The 20,507-nt window shown below is 40.6% G+C and overlaps 1 protein-coding gene across 1 annotated transcript; it reads left to right on the forward strand.

Annotated features, from left to right (window-relative positions):
- The first annotated feature begins 4,317 nt into the window (after positions 1-4,317).
- LOC144542127 (uncharacterized) lies at positions 4,318-19,962 on the forward strand. Its single transcript, XM_078287611.1, has 4 exons — positions 4,318-4,401; positions 8,096-8,249; positions 9,336-9,443; positions 19,833-19,962. The coding sequence occupies exons 1-4, from the start codon at positions 4,318-4,320 to the stop codon at positions 19,922-19,924; spliced, it is 438 nt and encodes a 145-aa protein (XP_078143737.1). The 3' UTR covers positions 19,925-19,962.
- Positions 19,963-20,507: the final 545 nt, after the last annotated feature.

The following is a 20,507-nucleotide window of genomic DNA, read 5'->3' on the forward strand; positions in this document are numbered from 1 at the left end:
CCCCAGTGCCTCTATATATGTATATCTGCCATTAATAAACTCCCGCTTGAGGAATCACTTTTCCAATTTGAGGTCATATATAAACTCCTCTCGAACCTGAGCCACTCAGTTCAATGGGAAATTTGTTGTGAAAAGGACCAAATGTGGCCGATTGTGCTTTTGAGGTACCCATCCACTCCCATTGAGACCCCCTTCCAATTTTCTTTGACCCAAGTAAGACTCCCCAAGCATCTTCAGTTCCATCACAGTAATTTGCCACAACAGATGGTGTTAGATTGTATCAGATGGTAGGCCTACACTTTGTTAAAGTCGAGATGAAACGGCATTTCGAGAGTATCTAACTTCCGTATCGTGACGTATTTCCGAGTGAAACAGGAAAGACAGGCGGGACATAACGTTGGGAGGAATTTGATTTGAACGTTGAAAAGTGGGTGTGTCATAACACCCGAAGACACACCGAAGTACCATGCTGTTGCTAGCTAGCTAACTAATGAATCTTAGCCTCTTAGCTCTGTGCGCTAAAAGTTGAAGATTGATTGATGGGTGGATGTCATGATATTATTGGTTGAAATTAGTTACGGGCATGCTTACGTAAGCACACGGCATATTTTGTTTTACAGGAAGAAAACATAATTGAATTTTGATATAAGAATACAATGAAATTGATTTTTGGTATTTTTTTTGGCATATATTGTTAAATAGGTGCACAGTATGACCGAGGATGTGATCTAAAAGGGTTAAAAAGGCATTTTTCATTTCATCTCGTCTTTAAATGTATTCAATACTATATTAACTAGATCATTTTTACAAAAGATGGTAAATTAACAATAAATGCATATTTACTGAGGACATTTTTGACAGTTTCATTTAGAGAGGCAAAAATCTGTAATGCTTTCTTGAGCACAAAGTATTGAAAATAGGACTGTTTGGTACTGAATTCAAGGTACCAATAGTGTATCCAAACTTTCCAAACAACACGAGCCCTAGTCAGCAATGTTCCTGTCAAAAACTCCTTTTGTCATCATGATCCCCTCACTTCTGACACCAAGTAGCTGTGCAGTAAAGGTTTAGTAGTTTAATACACCCACTAACCTGCATGCAGTCTCAGACCCCACAGTATCCACTACCCAGAGTGCCACAGGGTATAAACCTGACCTCAGTTACTAAGCAACCGGTACAACAGATTCAACAATTTTTCCATGAGCGGAGAAATTTGACTCACAGGATCAGTTCCCTGGATTGGACAATTTAGAAACTACCGATCTAATAATGAAGAATGAAAATCAGCTTACAAGTATTGGCAGCCAATCTATCAGAGTACCCCTAGATAACGTATAAGTTGTGTTTTTTATAGATAGTAAGAGGTGTATTTTCATGTAATTAGAATATATGGACTGTAAAATGCAAATGACAGGTGTGCTGGAAGTTTTTTAGGCACAATTCAGGTCAACTTTGACATAACAAACATGACAATGTAGCCTAGATTTTAACCCAACTCTGAGGTTACACAATTGTGGTTACTTTTACTTAGGAAAAGTTCAAGAAATCAAAATGCTTCACGTTCTCAACATCAAAAAAATGCAAAGCCCACCCATATGATGTTACAAGTTACATGTTATTTCAGTATTTGAGCACCTTGTTTTCAGTCTTCATGCTATTCGACCAAATGTGTTTTCACAACAGTCTGAAAACAATTTACATTTTCACTTTTGGTTTGGCCATACATCAACTACTCATGCGTGTGAAGCCTCTTCTCTTCAGCACACACTCGACACCGAAACCAGCCCCCTCAGCCAGCTGAGGAGGAAAATATGAAACCAAAGCTTACCAATAAAAGCTTCCTCTGTACATTTCCTGAAAGCACAACTGAAAACAATAGGCTGGCTTCCAATCCGTAAGTATCATGTCTGTGCCCTACACCAGGTGTCCTTAACTTTTTCCGCTCAAATTGAGGAAATATAGCTTCTCACCCTGCAACAAAGATCCACGCTTTAATCCCAACACAGATAAATAAACCTCACAAATAATAAGACCGCTTTTCAAACTCTACTCATGTTGTTGAACAGTGATGCTACACCCTCTTCTCAATGACAACCACTGCTATATCAAATTTCCAGACAAACCACACTTGATCAGTTTAATGGGGCTGTCAATATATATCATCAATTATTTCCAGCACCACCATTCTACTAAGTCTTTGAAAAAGCTTGGCATACAATGGGTGATTTCAGGAGGGATGGCATTCCTCTTGTTAGGACGAATTATGAAATGTTTATCTCTTATTGCATAGGGCATTTCCATAGCATCTCACTGTATAATGAGTGCATACATTTTCAGTAGTGGTGTCCCCAGTGGGAATGGAACCCTATTAGCTGTTAACGGCATGCTCTTCCCATTAGGCAACACAATACTCTTGTTAATATTTTGGGGGAAAACATACATAGCTATCAACATGGCCTTGCTTTAGCTCACACCCCCAGTCCACTGTTGGCTTTACCAATTCTCACTGCAATATGAATATTAGCCTACAGACTAACCGTCATTTAACACCTGCCTCAGGGACCACAGAGTACAACATTGTTGAACCTGCAAACAAGCTGTTACCGCTGGTTCAGTTTGGAACTGATAGCTGTTTATGTGATGAGCTGAATGGCTAAAGAAGCTAACGATAGCTAACGTAGCTAGCTAATACGATCGCAGAATTTCAACATTCGGGGAGCAGTCACTGTTTAACATACCAACTACTCGCCCGCTATTGTTACCCAACTAACATTAGTCGATCAGTCTGTTTTTTGGAGTTGAAATATGTTAAACCACCAATCGAGTGAGCAAACGCAGGAAGTTAGGCTTAGGCCACAGTAGTTTGTTGGTTGAGAGTGTTTGGCCTCAGCCTAGCTTGACAACGTTAGCTTCATCGAAACAATTTTGAAGTAACAGAAGAAAATAAAATTGCGGTGTAGTCAAGTAGTCAGCGTCCCTTTAGAGCATACAACGCTGTGTTTAACAGGCAGCGTTGATAGTGAACCGTATTAATCTATGCTAGCTACTTTGCCAGTAGCTAGCTAGCCTCTCTGGTCGTAGTTGATGTAGCCTATTAGAAGCTAACACATTAGCCAGCTAGCTAACTAGCTAATGTTGGCTAACGTTGAATTTCTGCCCACACAGCCAGTCATTCATAAACATAATTCGGCAAAACAAAATGTGTGCTAAGTGCGAAAACAGTTTACCTACCTAAATGATTTTTCCTTATGTCACTAAATTTCCAGCTTTGAATAGATAGTTCTCATTTTCTTTGTCTCATTTTCCTGCTCATCTTTTTCACTGGATGTTTAGCTAACCAGCTGAAAAGCCTCGCCAATGACGGCAACGCAATTTGCGTTAGCGTAATGCAGTACAGCGGCCTGAATGAAAGAAACCAGCATAAACTGCTTTGAAGAATAGCGACAGAAAATCAGCGTGTTGTGAGGAAAAGCAGGGGACGCGGGGGCACGCGCACTATTTGATTTGTGGAGACACAAGTTGTTTTTTTGCTTTCACCGTCTCCTGCTGAAATAACAGCTTGTGTGTGTGCGTGCGTGCGTGCGTGCGAGTGTGTGCTTTGCCTATGACCGTCAGTCCCTTGGTCTTCCAATCTCACAGTCTGTCTACTTGTCTCAGTCTGCTAAAAATTATTCTCCCCTCCTCCTCCTATTATTATTCTCTGGCAAAAAATAAAACTTTTTGCTGAATTCATCAAGTTGTTGGAATCTTTAGCTCAGGTGTAGCCTACTTTTATAATTTTGTGCTAAGAAAGCACACATATTTTGACTAGGCTTATATATACTTTGGTGTTATGCAGCATTTCTTGTATTTGCTACCCTTTTGCCAAAACTAGAGTTAGAAGGATGCTATATAAGAATCACAGCAATATAAGTCCCTATAGAAATATGACAGGAAGATTATATGTCTAAAATTATTATCATGCTGATCTAAGATAGATGAAGATAGTTTTTGTTGAGAAAAAAACAACCATAAACCATATTTAGTATTAAGTATTATAACCATATTTATAATGATGATTTCTATGATCAGCAACTGTTTGTAGGCCAAAATAATTAACCCCTCTAAATAAATGCATTATAATCTTGTTTATCCTCAAAAGATTGTGTTTAATTTATTAGTTGAACAGAAGCCAGTGATAATTTTCGTTATTACTACCTCTGCACTTTTCTGCCACTTTTCAACATAGGAGCGGATGTGGTGATTTTTCCCTATTACGTGACATATACAGGTAGACCGAGCGATAGCATCAAGTTACAGACAGTGTTATCATCAGAAATGTCTTCTTCTATGGTTATCACAGGGTTCATCAGCTCAGAATACACAGAGGTGTACATCCTGTGTGGGACGTCTGGGTCAGCAGTCAGCCAGCCTGTAGTTCTATCTTATATGCATCACAGTGTAATGAAACCAGACAGGGAGACAGACAGATAGAGAGCAGGCTGTGTTGAAATACATTCAGAAGGTCAGTAAGCTAATGGAAAGATATTAAAGGCTGGCAGACAGACAGATACACTGACAGGATGAGAGGAGAATCAGACATGTTGAATCTGGTCGTGATTTTGCTGTCCTGGACCCATGCTGAATGTGAGACTTTTTGTTTTTCATTTTAAAACTTAGTTATTACTAAAAAAAAAAAAATCAAATCTTCTTATCATTATTATTATTGTTGTTGTTGTTGTTGTTATGATCTAAACTTAAATTCTATAGCAGCTTTTCAAAAAACAGTTTACGAAATGTATGAAAAGACATGAGTCTACTCAAAGTAAAGATAAATTCATTTATTTTTTATTTATGCAACTCAAAGTCCTTTACAAACATGATTAAATCAACAAGAGACCTAAAATAAGTGAAAGTATAAATATAAAAAACAAGAGATTACATAAAAATCATTCAATAATAAATTAGTCAACAAAGAGGTTGTTATTGAAAGCAGTTTTATAATGGTTTATGTGTTGGGAAAACTCACAGAATGATGCAGAGGGAATTCATACACCAAGCTAATTAACTCATACAGGAAAAAATACATTTCACATATACTTCAGAATATACAAAAATTGGCTTAAGAATGTATTGTGTTGTTTTTTGCCTCATCAAATGTATTTTGGCCACAGCAAATATATTTTGAATGAATGTCTTCTACATATAGGCTACACGCATTTTTGGGACATATTTTTGTACATTTTGAAACATATCTCTAAACATTTTCTGAGGTATATGTGAAATGTATGGGACCAAATTCACAGATGTCATTGTTCATTTGGCAATGACTTTCTCATTCACTCAAATCAGATTGGAAGTGTCTTGAAAACTCCAGTGGGCGGGGAGTTTTTTGTTCCAAAACACAGAGTGTGAGTTCTGAAAACCACAAACCTCAGAGGCCAAGTCATTTTTGAGTCATCATTGGTATTGATCAACAGCCATATATCAACCCCTACAGATACAGTATATTATGGCCGTTTTGTGCTATGGGACAGTAAAAGCCATACTTAATTCCTTTTTGAAGTCTGCGCGTATGAAAGAATTTATTCCCATTTTGAGCAAGTTTTATCTTTTAGACAGTAGAGAATATAACAAGGCTTGTCATTTACCGTAAAATGCAGAAACTCCACACTTCCAATAACTGATCAATAGTTGATATGATTAGAAACCAAGCCAAGAATTGGTTTATATTTTGGCAGGCAATAGTGGAAAATGCATGAAATCTTAATAATTTTTAGCATTACTAAAGAGCAACTGTTTCATTGTTACCAGAGTAATTTTCTAAACAAGTTTTCTTATTTAACTCAAGTAACAATACTTCTACTTTAATAAATAATATCAGTACTCTTACCCCCACTGATGTTCATAACTAATTTGATTTGAACTCATTCAGTGTAAACCAAAACAACCATTTACCATATGTTACCATATGTTACCATACTGTACCATACCATACCATACCATACCATACCATACCATATCACAGTGGTTCTCAACGTGGGGTCCGGGGACCACCAGGGGTCCTTGAGGGGTTTCCAAAGGGTCCCCAGCAAATTGATGAATTGTTAAACTTCATTATTTAATTTACAAGAAGTTAACACAATTAGAGAATGTAGAAGAATGACTGTTTTCTCTCTACCTACAATACAGATAGTCATGGAATTCTGGACAAAATCATATCTAACAATAAAAATATTCTCAGATTTGGGTCAGAGAGACAAAATCTCAAATGGGGGACCGTGGCTCTAATGTGGACTAAATTAGGGGTCTTTGATATGAAAAAGGTTGAGAATCACTGCCATACCATACTATACGTACTTCCTAGAAAAAGGGATCCCTTTTTAAGCAGATGGGACCGTACTGAGATTTGAAAATTCCTCTTACAGGAGAAACATTGTCCTGCATGCTTATAATATGACGGAGTGCAAAAACGTTCATTCCACAAGGGCCTAGAAATAAGGCATTCAATTCTCATACCAGGGGACCCACATGCTGTCCAGTCCTCACAATTGGGGAAACCCTAGACTGAAATGTACCTTTGAGGTTTGAATGGAAATCCTCACTGAAATGCTTTTTTTTAGAGCAAGACTAGGCTTAATCCATATCTGACTGACTGAAAAAAGTGAATAAAATAGAATCAAACATCATACCTATGTGTGTAAATCTGATTAGAATGGAACAAATTTCCATGAGTGGATAATACATCTTAATAATTTCATTTCTCCTCTCTCTGCATTCCCCTGTAGGCTGTGGTCAGGCCTCGGTGGTTTTTGATGGAGGTCAAAAGGTGCTTTCAGCCGGCGAAAGCTTCAGACTGAGCTGTGAGTTCAAATGTCTGGGAGCCCAACACCTCGCACAGCTGTGGAGGGACCAACGGAGGGACGCAGGACATGAGGTCATTACTTTGTTATTTTTTTAAATCATTTTCAACATATTTCTGCTTTATTAAATAAACTCCCAACAAATGTGATTTAGATAGAAAGTCCGTTACGGCACTTATGAAGTGCTTTAAAGGAAAATCCCAATGTTCATGCAAGAATGTCTTTAATGCTGACACAAGGAAGTTTGTTCTATTCTGCTTAGGTTTATACATATACGGATGATGGTTAAAGCAATATTCCACTTGGGGGTTATTCAGCGTTTGACCACCATGAAAACCAGAATATAAACTAATCACCAAGATCAGATGCAGCTGGACGAGTTAGTAGCATTGAGATTTTTCCTTCCCATTCATTTGAATGAAGCCATGAAAACAGCCTGAAAACTGACATTGTACACGTTGGTGAACAGATTCAACAACAGATCCTGCTTTTAAGACCATAAAGCAATCTTGGGTCCTTCGTCATTTTGCATTTCTATTCTTGCTTTACACTAAAATTAGTATTTAAAAATAAAAGTAGATCCGGTCTCCCAAACAGGAACTATCTATCCTAAATGGTATCCCTCTGCTATGTTCTCTTCTATAAATAAAAATGCTATTTGGTGAAATTATGTTCTAAAACGTTGGACCCACAGTCAATTGAAAATCACAGTAGCGAGATATTGTTGAATATGTAAACGGTAAAAAGCATGCTAGTGAAATTACCATCTGCTATTGGCTGATCTTTGGTGCCAGGTGATGTCACCACCTGTTTTACTCAATTGAAGATTAGATCACCTGGCACCAAAGATCAGCTAATAGCAGATGATAATTTCAGTAGCATGCTTTTCACCATTAGATGTCAGGCTTCACACAGGTTTGTGTTTGGGGTTTAGTTCTTTAGTGTCTTAGTGTCTTAGGAAATGAGCCATGCAAGATAAATTAAGTGAAGAAGCTGCTGCGGTTGCAATATGTTGAGTACTAAGAGTGATTAACTGACAGTACATTTAGATGTACATTAAGTGACATGTCCATTTAACATGCATTTTTCTGTCTTTCTGTTCGCTGTCCTGAAGGAATTCTGGTCCATGAATGATGAATTTTCACCTTGACATATCCAGTCCCTCTCATATTGATTTTTGGGAAGTCAACCAGTGTTGGTACTGAAGTGTATTGTGACACTTTTGACCCGTCCTTGGTTTTCTGCTCCTATAGGACAGTGAGTGCCTGGTCAATATCAGCTCAGCCCAGCCCAGTCTGACCCTGGTCCTGCATATCAGCGCTGCTACAGGGGCAGACAGTGGTAGATACTACTGCAAGACCCAGCCGCCCAACGCACTCAGCAACAGAGCCCTCATTCAGGTGGCAGGTAAGATGCAGGCATTTAGTCTTCTGCGTCCTCTCAATCTAAACTTGCTTGGATATGAAATGGTAGAAAAGTTGACTTTCTCTGGGTGGAAGTATTCCCACTACTTTGATCTGATCCAGTAAGAGGATTAAAAGAACATCGGACATCAACATTATTTGGTTTCCTGATCATTCACAGGAGAGCAAACTGACATTTCTTATTTTTGAAGATGAGAGAGGATGGAATCGCAAATTTTGCAGGTGTAACACAAAAGTACTATCAAGCAGTGTAATGAATCACTGCGCCCAATAAGTAATAAGTAAAGTGTATTATTACTTGACATGACAAGTAATAAGTAATATATTACTTTTTGAGCAATGAGCTTAATACATACCCAATATTCTAAATTATTTTTTGGTCAAACTTCTTGAATCCATTTGTTAGCCCCATCTAGTAAATAAAAATGATTACCAGTAGTGCATATCCCCATTCACATTAAATATAGAAGTTGGAATAAGTTGTCATTGTCAAGTTTTAGAAAACTGTTCGCATCATACTTTAGAATGGGAGTCGATGAGAATAGTAGTGGATGTGATTTCGATTTAAAGGTGCTGAGTGTAGGATTTTCATCAACATATCATTGTCAAATTAATTGTGATACCTTTGTATAATTACTGTAAACAAATGAGACCATGGTGGAGATGATTGGTAGTCTCTATCTCACACCAGTGGTATTGTTAGTGCTAGTGTTTCTCAAATTAAGACTACATTTCCCATAAACCCTGTTGCTTCCTGCCTCTCCCCCTCCCTGAAGAGGATCAACATGTTGAAAGTAATTTTTCCATCAACCTTTCACTCCTTCCACCATCTGTTGCCAGAAACTCTGAAAGCTTTAGCTCTGTTTGCTCTGGAAGAACAGCGCCCTCTTCCTGTTTTGTGCCGAACAGCAATTTGTCAGATTTCCCGCCAAATCCGACCCGGTGTTACACAATGTATAATACAGTGTAGAGGCTGGTAGAGGCAGCGATAGAGAGCAAAATGAATGTGGTAATTATATATTGATGTTGAAAGGCTACAGTGCAACCTCTCCTCTGATCCTTCCATCAGAGGGTCCCAGCCCCCCTGTCCCGTCAGGAGACCCCTCCTCCCCTCCAGGTAGCCCAGCACCCAACCTGACCACACCCAACACCCACACCCAGGGTACCAGTGCAGCAGGTAAGGCCTTATTACCCTGTAAAATGTCTTCTACAGGGTTATCAGTGCACTTGGGGAAAGTCCCTGCATCTAATATTATTTGCCACCTAAACTTGCAAGCCTGCTTATAATCAGCTCTATGTCTGATGACTGACAAGATATTATTATTGGGTCAATGTGGTTAATTATTAGATGTAGGTCATGTTACCGCGGCTGCTAGTGAAATTTCCCCATCAAGCACAAACAGTGCTCGGATGTCGTGCAAACCATCCCAGGAAGAACAGTTTAGGGCTTACAACCTCTTTTATAACCAAACCTTGACCAAAAGTGGCTCAGACATGGAAGCAAAACCAAGCTGATCCCCCAAACACCACTGCTACTAAAAAGGGGAAGAATACGTACACTGCACTCTCACTCTCTCTGTCTTGCACCATATAGTAAGTAAATAGTCAAATATGTATTCTGTCAAATTCTCAACTGTTGAATAAAAGTTGATGGAGTCAGAGGTTTGTCTTATTTGAGTAGATGTTTATTGAAGGAGATTCTTGCAAGAGGAAGAGATGTACACAGTATGAGGCTGCGTACACTTCTCCAAAGAGGCATTCACTGAACCTGGCATTAGGATAAACCCCCAAAGACAATATAGGTTACACCTATTGTGTCTTAACTTAGAGCCTCCATGGTCATGATGGAGCCATCCTGACAAGCAGGACCTCTGGCCATAGCACAAGGGTCACAGTGAGGAGACCATTCATCAAGGATCAGTACATTCCATCTAGTAAACCCAGTACAGCTGTTAGGCAAGTGTTGATTTTCTACCACAGTTCCCATGCATGCATGCTTTTTACCGTTTACATATTCAACAATATCTCGCTACTGTGATTTTCAATTGACTGTGGGTCCAACGTTTTAGAACATAATTTCACCAAATAGCACTTTTATTATAGAAGAGAACATAGCTGAGGGATACCATTTAGGATAGATAGTTCCTGTTTGGGAGACTGGATCTACTTTTATTTTTAAATACTAATTTTAGTGTAAAGCAAGAATAGAAATGCAAAATGACGAAGGACCCAAGATTGCTTTATGGTCTTAAAGACGAGATGAAATGAAAAATGCCTTTTTAACCCTTTTAGATCACATCCCCGGTCATACTGTGCACCTATTTAACAATATATGCCAAAAAAAATACCAAAAATCAATTTCATTGTATTCTTATATCAAAATTCAATCATGTTTTCTTCCTGTAAAACAAAATATGCTGTGTGCTTACGTAAGCATGCCCGTAACTAATTTCAACCAATAATATCATGACATCCACCCATCAATCAATCTTCAACTTTTAGCGCACAGAGCTAAGAGGCTAAGATTCATTAGTTAGCTAGCTAGCAACAGCATGGTACTTCGGTGTGTCTTCGGGTGTTATGACACACCCACTTTTCAACGTTCAAATCAAATTCCTCCCAACGTTATGTCCCGCCTGTCTTTCCTGTTTCACTCGGAAATACGTCACGATATGGAAGTTAGATACTCTCGAAATGCCGTTTCATCTCGACTTTAAAAGCAGGATCTGTTGTTGAATCTGTTCACCAACGTGTACAATGTCAGTTTTCAGGTTGTTTTCATGGCTTCATTCAAATGAATGGGAAGGAAAAATCTCAATGCTACAAACTCGTCCAGCTGCATCTGATCTTGGTGATTAGTTTATATTCTGGTTTTCATGGTGGTCAAACGCTGAATAACCCCCATGTTAAAACTAAGTGGAATATTGCTTTAACCATCATCCGTATATGTATAAACCTAAGCAGAATAGAACAAACTTCCTTCAGCAAACTTGTGTCAGCATTAAAGACATTCTTGCATGAACATTGGGATTTTCCTTTAAAGCACTTCATAAGTGCCGTAACGGACTTTCTATCTAAATCACATTTGTTGGGAGTTTATTTAATAAAGCAGAAATATGTTGAAAATGATTTAAAAAAATAACAAAGTAATGACCTCATGTCCTGCGTCCCTCCGTTGGTCCCTCCACAGCTGTGCGAGGTGTTGGGCTCCCAGACATTTGAACTCACAGCTCTTGGACTGCCTGATTACACTCTGCCTTTCCATCTATATGTCCATGAGAGAGATGGTTTTGCAACAGGGATTCTCACTCACAAACATGGCACCAGCTACAGGCCGGTTGCATACTACTCAGCTAAACTCTGTCCTGTGGCTTCTGGGTGGCCGTCTTGTCTTAGGTCCATTGCTGCTGTAGCTTTGATGATTGAGAAGTCATCGCCCATTGTTTTGGCTCATGACTGCATTGTATTTGCTCCACACGCAGTAGTGCACCTCCTCACCACGTCCGCAACACAACATATTACTGCCACGCGCCGTGCGAGTTATGAAACCATGATTCTGTACAGCCCGCACATCACTGTAAAGCGCGCTCCCCCTCTAAGTCCGGCCACGTTTGTTCCTTTGGTAGACGACTCTGATGAACTGGTGACACATGACTGCGCACACGTTGTTGACACATGCACATCGCCGCGTCCAGATCTGTTACAAACCCCTATAGGTAATTGTGACATGATCTTGTATACTGACGGGTCTGATTTTCTACCACAGTTCCCCCCCCCCTTGTTGATCATGACATCAACATACACATGCTTACCTACACCACATGGCCTCGGAGTTCTGTCCAATAATCCTAAATGGACTATGTGTTAATTTACCAAGAATTTAGAATACTCTGGACAGAGGTCCTGGGTCATATGGCACACATAAGGCCAAACATCCCACCTCACACTGGACTAGAGACGGGTAAAAGACCTCATGCAACTAACTACTCTAATCTTGAAGAGAACATTTAGACAAAACATCAGAACACATACAGAGAGGAAAAATCCTAAATGCATTATGTCCCTAAGCTACATTACACATCATACAGAATGGATATGTAGTCACACAACAATCAGTACTTAATAATTAAAACCATTGACTAAAATGATAATTCAAACACTCATACTATTTCTGATTAAATTAATATCCCTAAGAACTAAATCACACATGAAATACTTTGATTATGAGTTGTAATACTATGATTATGAGATGTAAGATTACTATTGAATAAAAGATAGCATCACACTTCAGTAGTCTGGACATCATCACAGATCATCATCTCAGCATCCGAATCAGAATCATCAGGATAAAAAGGAGCCCAGAAGAGGAACCTAAATCTATAAGATCCCATCCTGACACACTAGGGGAATCCAGAGCCTTCATGTTATTTAGCAAGGAGTTGAAGTGATGAACCACGTAAGTAACATTATCTGAGGGATCTGGTATATATGTACAGCATTCTGGACCTATCAAACGGCACACTCCGCCGGTGGAAGCCAGAATATAGTCTAGAGCCATTCTATTTTGAAGTGAGACTAGTCTAATAGTTTTTTGTTGTATGCTACATAACAAGAACCTGTCCAATTAGTTGGGAGATAGGCATACGCTTTATGGCCACAAACAAATACTGTCGATGTTAAAGTGTCGGCTCAATCACTGCTTGGCCACCATAGGGACGAGGTATTAAACACTGCAGGCATAGAGGGATCTGATTTAAGGGTTGAATTGATAACTATCCGTTGTAAATAAGGCACACGAGTTCAAGGACACCATTTGGAAACATTCTCGTACGCCCCACAACTAGCCGAGATATAAGAATCACATGTACTGTTACCTAGGAAAATTTGATGGTTTTTCTCTTGGCCTGTATCGATAGATGCAATACTGACCAGTGGGCACATGAAGAGGGTTTACAGCACCGGTGATTGTATGCCTTTTTAGAGCTAAGTAAGTTCCTGATACTCTCCGTACAGTCTACCTGTTCTCCGAAGTAAGGACTTTTCTGCATTGCTCAAACCCATCCTACCATATCCTGTCCTGACAATGGGCTTGGAATTAAAGGCATCCCTTCTCCTGTTGTATGTGGAATATGAGCACAAACATAACACCCTGACCTGTTGAGTGTTTTGGCAAAGTCATGCATCAATCTCATATTAGTGTGTGGAACACTGTTGGCATTTCTCTGCGATGATACCGTTTCTCCTAGAGGTGCACGACATGACCTGTTCAGTTTATTCAGAACAGTGTTAGGTTCTTGAATCTTCTCAGGAAGCGCCTTTGAGTGCGGTGTCGGGTGCAGGTTTGGAGAAACTACCCCCAGGATGTCATCATCCTGCGCTGAGGATCCCGAAGAGGATGCAGCAGATGGTCGCTCTGCAGTCCTGGACCCTTCTGGTGTCTGCTCGCTTGACGCTGCTTTTCGGCGTCGGGTGGTATGAATCCACTCAGCTTTGCCTTCCACTTTAACTGCTGTCCTGATGGTTAACAGCACCTGGTATGGTCCTTTCCACCTAGGTGAGAGAGAGACTTTATTAAGTGTTTTCACAAGAACAAAGTCCCCTGGCTGGAAGGGATGCGTCGGCTCTTCCCCGGGTTCCGGTAACCTAGAAGAAATCTGCAAATGATGTTTTCTCACGATGTTAGTTAGAGAGAATAGATACTCTCTCATGAACTCCTCTGTCCATAACAGGGTAGCTCTGTGAGGTGTTAATGGTGGGCTTGCACCTGTGGTCATTGGCCATCCCATCAGAACTTCATGCGGACTCAGACCTGTTGTTCTGTTTGGTGTGCTTCTGATTGAATAAAGCACTCCATTCATCCTTTCTACCTGACCAGAACTTTGTGGGTGATATGGGATGTGCAGTTTCCAATCTATCCCTATCACCTGACACAGCTGCTGTGTTACTTTTGAGGTGAATGGAGTGCCTCTATCACTATTTATCCCTCTTGGAATTCCAAATCTCGGCACTATATCTTTTAAGAGGCATTTTACCACGGTAGCGCCATCTTCTTTCCTAGTGGGGAAGGCTTCTACCCATTTAGAAAACATATGGTTGCATGTGATCAAAATCTATTTGCATATTTACAAACGGTCCTGTTGGAGGTGGCAAGTGTTCGTGCTTAATGGTCCCTTTACTTTTGTTGTTTTGAAGACAGATTATACACCTAGATACTACAGATTGAGTTACTGTTGTTATCCCTGGTGCAAACCATTGAGACTGAATGATCCTACATGTGATGGGCCATGGGCTACCTGGGCCAACACATGGAGGAGAGAGCGTGGACACACAAGTCTACCATCAGGATGGAGCCACAAGCCAGCCTTTCCCAATCCATAAATCCTTCCACATCAGCACTGGATTGGGCACCAGCTACATCATTAAAAGAAGGGATCGGCATCAGGGGAGGTGCAGTTTTTTAATATACTTACCATGGAGGCCGCAGCACGGGCTGCTTGTTTCGCGGCAAATTCGGCTACCGCATTGTCCATTGAAACTGGATCAGAAGCACCTGTGTGAGCCTCACATTTCACAATAGCTAATTGAGCTGGTAGGAGGATTGCTTTGAGCAGATTGTGGATCTAAGCTGCGTGTTGTATAGATTTACCGGACAAAGTTACAAACCCTCTCCTTTTCCATAGCATACCAAAATCATGAGCTGCTCCAAAACCATACCTAGAGTCAGTGTATATTGTGGCTGTCTTATCTTTTGCCAAAATGCACACCCTAGTGAGAGCAAAAAGTTCTGCCACCTGTGCTGAGGTTCCCATAGGTAGATAGGTAGTTGATGCTGTAACCCAATCGCCATCTCCTGTCCCCTGAGGGAAAATGAAATTTGTTTGGACTGCAGACCACTCCTTACTATATGCCAAAGACAATAGTTGATGCACATCAGGGATTTTAGCATTATAAAGGACTGCGTTCTGGAATAGCCAATCGTGAAAAGCCGCTGGTCTCGTGAGCGGATCTGGTGCTTTCATTTAACATTTGCCTCACTTCCATCGGTGTCCAGGGTTTGCGAATTGGAGTTTCTTCTACCATTAGTCTAGGGGCTAGTGGTACAGGTGTCTGTTCTTGTGACATTACCTCTGGGGTTTGATTCACCTGAGCCTGACGCCTTTGTGGTGGTGACTTTCCCTGTTGGACTTGATCTATGGGTGCCTGTTGGGGTGGTGACTCAGGGGTTATTTCGGACACAATTTTAGAAACGGGTTGGATAGTTTTGTGTGTCCTGGTTTTTCTAGGTTCTCCTGGGTCTGACCTACATACTCTTGATCCCCTCACTTGTCTTAGATCTGTATCAGACTTGTACCTGAGGCCTGATCTATGTGTTCTTATATTTTCTCCTTCGCTCACATCCTCTGTCTCTGTGTCTGAGTCTGTGTCAAAATGTTTTCGCCAGTGTGTGTGTTTGTGTGTCTTGTGGCTCGGGCCTGCCTGGGCTGTGAGCTGTGTGTGTTGTGTGCTACCAGGCTCTGCCTCCTCTCCGCCCCCAGGAACGCCGCCAGATGACACCGCTTCCTCACCCTCACTCTGGCTCTGATTGTCGCCCTGTACTGATGTCCGCAGCCTATTCTGCCTATCAGCTTCAGCACAGGCCAATACTTCCAATACATCATCTTCCACAGGCGGCTCTACACATTTCTTTGGAAACAGGCGGACACTCTTTGGTTTTTCTACAGATTTTTCAGTACAATGGTCACATTCCATCCCACCATTCCTCAACTGTCGTAAAAGACTTTCTGTTGTTGGTCTATTCTGTTTCTTTGCCCACGCGTATAACATTCCAGACACTTGCTTGGATAACTGACCTGGATGTTTGTCTTTTATCTTTGTTACTTCTGCATTCCTCAACCCTAGCATGGACTCGAGATATAGCAGAAACGCTGGACTCATGGTGTCTACAATTTTGTTAATTGTTTCAATCAAATCTGACCCTATAGGCTTTTTATTTTCTTTGCCTTTTCGGGTCTTTGCCTCTTTTTCATCTCCTTTTTGGGTTGACTCCTCATTTGAAACTGTCTGAATTGTCTGACCTTTGCTAGGTTTTGGCGTGGGATGCTTTTTAGCTACTTTCTTCCATCCCTCAACACAGGCTCGGATATAGTCATAATCCCACTGAGAATGTCCTGTCTGATTTGCCACCATCGCCTCTACGAACTCTATCTTCTCTGGGGCAAAAGATCCAAGTGTTTAAATCATATGTAAATGGGACTACATAGTTCTGTCCCAATTCTCTGATGACGATGTCTGCTGGAGAACCTGGCTATTCAACAGCAGCATTCACTTTTTTACAGTTTCTCAGAACATCTCTTGCCCTTTGTCTTTCTTTCTTTGGCAACTCTAACTCTGCCTCTGTCTTCTGCTTTGACTGACCTTTACCCATGTTATACTATATACTATATCATTCAGCAGTTTGTTCTATCAATCAGAATGCATTCAAACCCATTACTCACTCTCCTGCAGCTTGCTTATACGAGAAGACGGAATACGCAGCATGAGAATATTGGATACAGCAATCTTTTCTCATACATGAGCACAGATGAGCACAGTGAATTACTTCACAGATGCCAAACAATTACTCCTTGCCAGTACTCCAAGGAGAGAATGGTTATATTATTCTATGGCAATTAAAACATGAAAAGGGACTTACAACTCGCAGCTGTGGTTGTCTCACTTACTTCTCATTCCTCCTTTTTGACTCAATCTGAAAAAGGTAAATGCCTATAACAGGGGATGTTAATATTTGTTGTAAGTTTTCACATATGACAAATCATACTTCACATGCAAAGGGAGGGTATATATACTCAATGCGAATCCTCTCTTTGACTCCCGCTTTTAGATGCACATTGTGAGTGAACCCCATATGTTTTTCTTTCCTTTTGTAATTTTCTATTCCCCTGTCCTTCCCGATTCTACTCTTGATCTGATATTTACATCAGATCTCACTGCCTCTTGGTCAAAAACTTCACCATCCATGGATGGATGGGAATCATACAGGGTAAAGCTTGGTTATCTAGCTCTTTTGAGTTCCTGGATAGCCCCCCCCCCCCCCCCCCCCCCAAATATAGCGTTCACTCATGTGCAAGTTCTTTTGGATCCCGTCAAGCATTACCCGGACAAGACGAATGAAAATTCGTACTTACCCGTGTCAGCTGTATTGGAATCCTGTTTGAGACGCCAAATTGTTGAATAAAAGTTGATGGAGTCAGAGGTTCATCTTATTTGAGTATATATTTATTGAAGGAGATTCTTGCAAGAGGAAGAGATGCACACAGCACGAGGCTAGGTACACTTCTTCAGAGAGGCATTCACTGAACCAGGCATTTAGGTATCTTTCAAGGACAGAACGGAATGTGCAGACATCAGGATAAACCCCCAAAGAGAATGCATGTTGTGTCTTCACTTAGAGCCTCCATGGTCACATCGGAGCCATCCTGACAAGCAGGACCTCTGGCCTAGTAAGTTATAGCACAACGGTCACAGTGAGGTGACCATTCATCAAGGATCTATACATTCCATCTAGTAAACCCAGTACAGCTGTTGTGCAGGTGTGTGTTGATTTTCTACCACATCAGCTAAAGCGCAATTACTTGATTCTGAAAATGTGTGTTCTTAAATGAGAATATACTGTATCTTGTCAGTTGTCAATGAACACACTAAAGCAGGGGTGCCCAACAGGGCTGTCAACGAATATTCTAAATTCGATTATATAATCGAATTGTAAAAAAAAAACAGACATTCGATTGTGAAAATTAATATTCGATTGTGAAAAAAAAAAAAAAGCAGCACTACCGCGGCTGTCTGCCTCGCGAGTTCTCGCGTGAGCCTGGGCCGCTGCACTGAATGCACTGCATAACGGACAGAAGTCAATACACAACGTCACTTTCATTGATTGAAAATGAAATGTAGGTCAAGCTGAAACGAGCGAATAATTCAACAACAACCGTGTTGGCAGAGAGTTCACAACCCCCTCCGAGCAATCTAAAAAGCCCTGTTTGGAAATACTTCGGACAGCAAAATTGTGGAACCTCGAGATAAAGTTGTGTCAAATTGTTTATTTAAACCAGTATGAATATTACCTAACCTGTATAAAAATAGTAATTTAAAACAAATTTCCTGCATTTCTACACCACCTCTTGGGTTAAGTCAAGAAACAGCAACCCTGTATAATGTTAACCAAAAATGTAAAATTATATTATATTACTAGATTTCAGCATTGAGGTGCTTACATTCATGATTTTGCATAGGCATACTAACCTAAAAACCTATTATTGGGAATCGCGAGAAAGTTTCAGCGCGACAGACACAGAGCGTCCCCGTAACCATAGTAACTCACTCTCACTCCTGCCTACGTGCGCACGGCGCGAGAGGAGAGGGAGAGACGCAGAAGAGCCGCGGACTGACATTACTCTGAGCACCATGCATGGGAATAAATTACAATATAATAGATTTGTGTATATTTCTCGCTATTCAGATGGTCTGAATAACTCTGCTGCACGGTGCTGCTCTGTCTCGTCTGTCCGTGCGCTGTCAGCGTCTCTTTTCGCGCTGCGACGTTATAAGTTATGAATTTGTTTTTCACTGCGTGAGAAAATGGACTTGTGGCGTGAGAGCGTGTGAAAAATGTCTATTGCGTGAGTCTCACGGTCAATGCGTGAGAGTTGGCAGCCCTGTGAACTCGCTTGACATTATTATGTATGAAACTGCCAATCAGATTTATTTATTTATTAATCGAAGGTGCCGGAACGCCGTTCCGGATCGTTCCGGCCCACTTTAACCCCTGGGTATAGGACATTGTTTTATTTGTTTATTTTGTAATGTGTAAGTATGTAGATCTTTTAAAAGACATGTTTATGTTGAAATAAATATACCTATGTCTCTCGTTGTATTGGTTTGCCCTCTTATGGACATAATGCGCAAAAATAGATATTCGAATGGTTCGAACCTATGTGTTTTTTTAGAAGGAATAATCGAACGTCATTTTTGGCCAATTTTGACAGCCCTAATGGTGACTGACTTCAGTATTACTAGTTTGTCGATGGATTGATCTGAATCGGTCACTGCTGGTGGATCGGAGGGAAAGAAAGAGAGGAGAGGGAAGGGGAGGGGATTGTCCAATCAGAGCCTCCTGACGGTTTTTTAGAAATGGTCCGCTTTCGTCCGCCCCAAATTCTGACCCCCGCCAGAGGGGGGGCCTGCACTAAAGCATCATGTTTAAAAAATGTCAAGAAAATGCATCAGATGCACTATGACAAAATGCACTTTTTTGCACTTTTTTAAGTATACATAAATTAATTTTCTGTCAAATACCTTTCTCAACAAGTAGACTAAGGGAACTAAAGAACTTAAAATGACCTGGATTTGAGTTCATTTTTCTCTCACTCTCTCACTGTCTCACCTTTCTTTCTATCTCTCTCTCTTTCTCTGCCTCTTTTAATCTCTCTGTGTTTTCTCTGCAGCTCTGCCTCTGAGAAGCGTTTACATAACTAAAAGCCCCGATCTGCATCCATCTCTGTCTCTGCAGGGCTCCTGGGTCAGATGTGGTGGTGGGTGCTGCTGGCTAAAATTGCCATCCTCCTCCACATGCTGACCTACCTGGCTGCCAAATGCCACTGACAACAGAGGAGAGGAGAGGAAGAGAAGAGAAGAGAAGAGAAGAGAAGAGAAGAGAAGAGAAGAGAAGAGAAGAGAAGAGAAACACCCAGGATGATTTTACTGGAACTGGGGTAGATCAATGAAATGAAGCTCCTTTGGATGTAAAAGGGCAAACTAGATTCTATGTTTGTCCTCACATTGAGTCTCTAATCTACTGTCTGTCAGTGAAGCAGCTCCAGGTTTTATCTCTTACAGACAAAGTAAAGTCTTGGTTCTCTGGTTTCTAACTTTGGGAAAGAGCTTTTGCTTTGCTTTAAGGTACTTTCATATGCTATCTTGTGCCTTATTTCCTATGACGTTTTCACTTTCCTATTTCTACCTGTTAAGAAATATCTTTAAAAAAATTCTGACTTGCTCAAGAATTCCAAAATATTTCAAGTAAATAAAATGTATTTGTGTACTAACTGTGGCTGGAATTCATTTAATACAATTACAGACATGACTCACTTTACTACAAAGAGGTCAGTTATATCCCTTGTTTAAAAGTTAATAATGTCACACCACCACCACTACTATTACTAGTACTACTACTAGGCCTACTACT

The sequence above is a fragment of the Centroberyx gerrardi genome, chromosome 13 (assembly GCF_048128805.1).
Source record: "Centroberyx gerrardi isolate f3 chromosome 13, fCenGer3.hap1.cur.20231027, whole genome shotgun sequence".
Classification (NCBI taxonomy): domain Eukaryota; kingdom Metazoa; phylum Chordata; class Actinopteri; order Beryciformes; family Berycidae; genus Centroberyx; species Centroberyx gerrardi.

Bases quoted from the DNA above. Each gene is read 5' to 3' on its own strand.
- LOC144542127 (XM_078287611.1), top strand. From the start codon at position 4,318: ATGTCTTCTTCTATGGTTATCACAGGGTTCATCAGCTCAGAATACACA. The intron at 4,402-8,095 runs GTCAGCCAGCCT...CTGCTCCTATAG, and splicing joins GTGGGACGTCTGGGTCAGCA to GACAGTGAGTGCCTGGTCAA. The intron at 8,250-9,335 runs GTAAGATGCAGG...TCCTTCCATCAG, and splicing joins AGCCCTCATTCAGGTGGCAG to AGGGTCCCAGCCCCCCTGTC.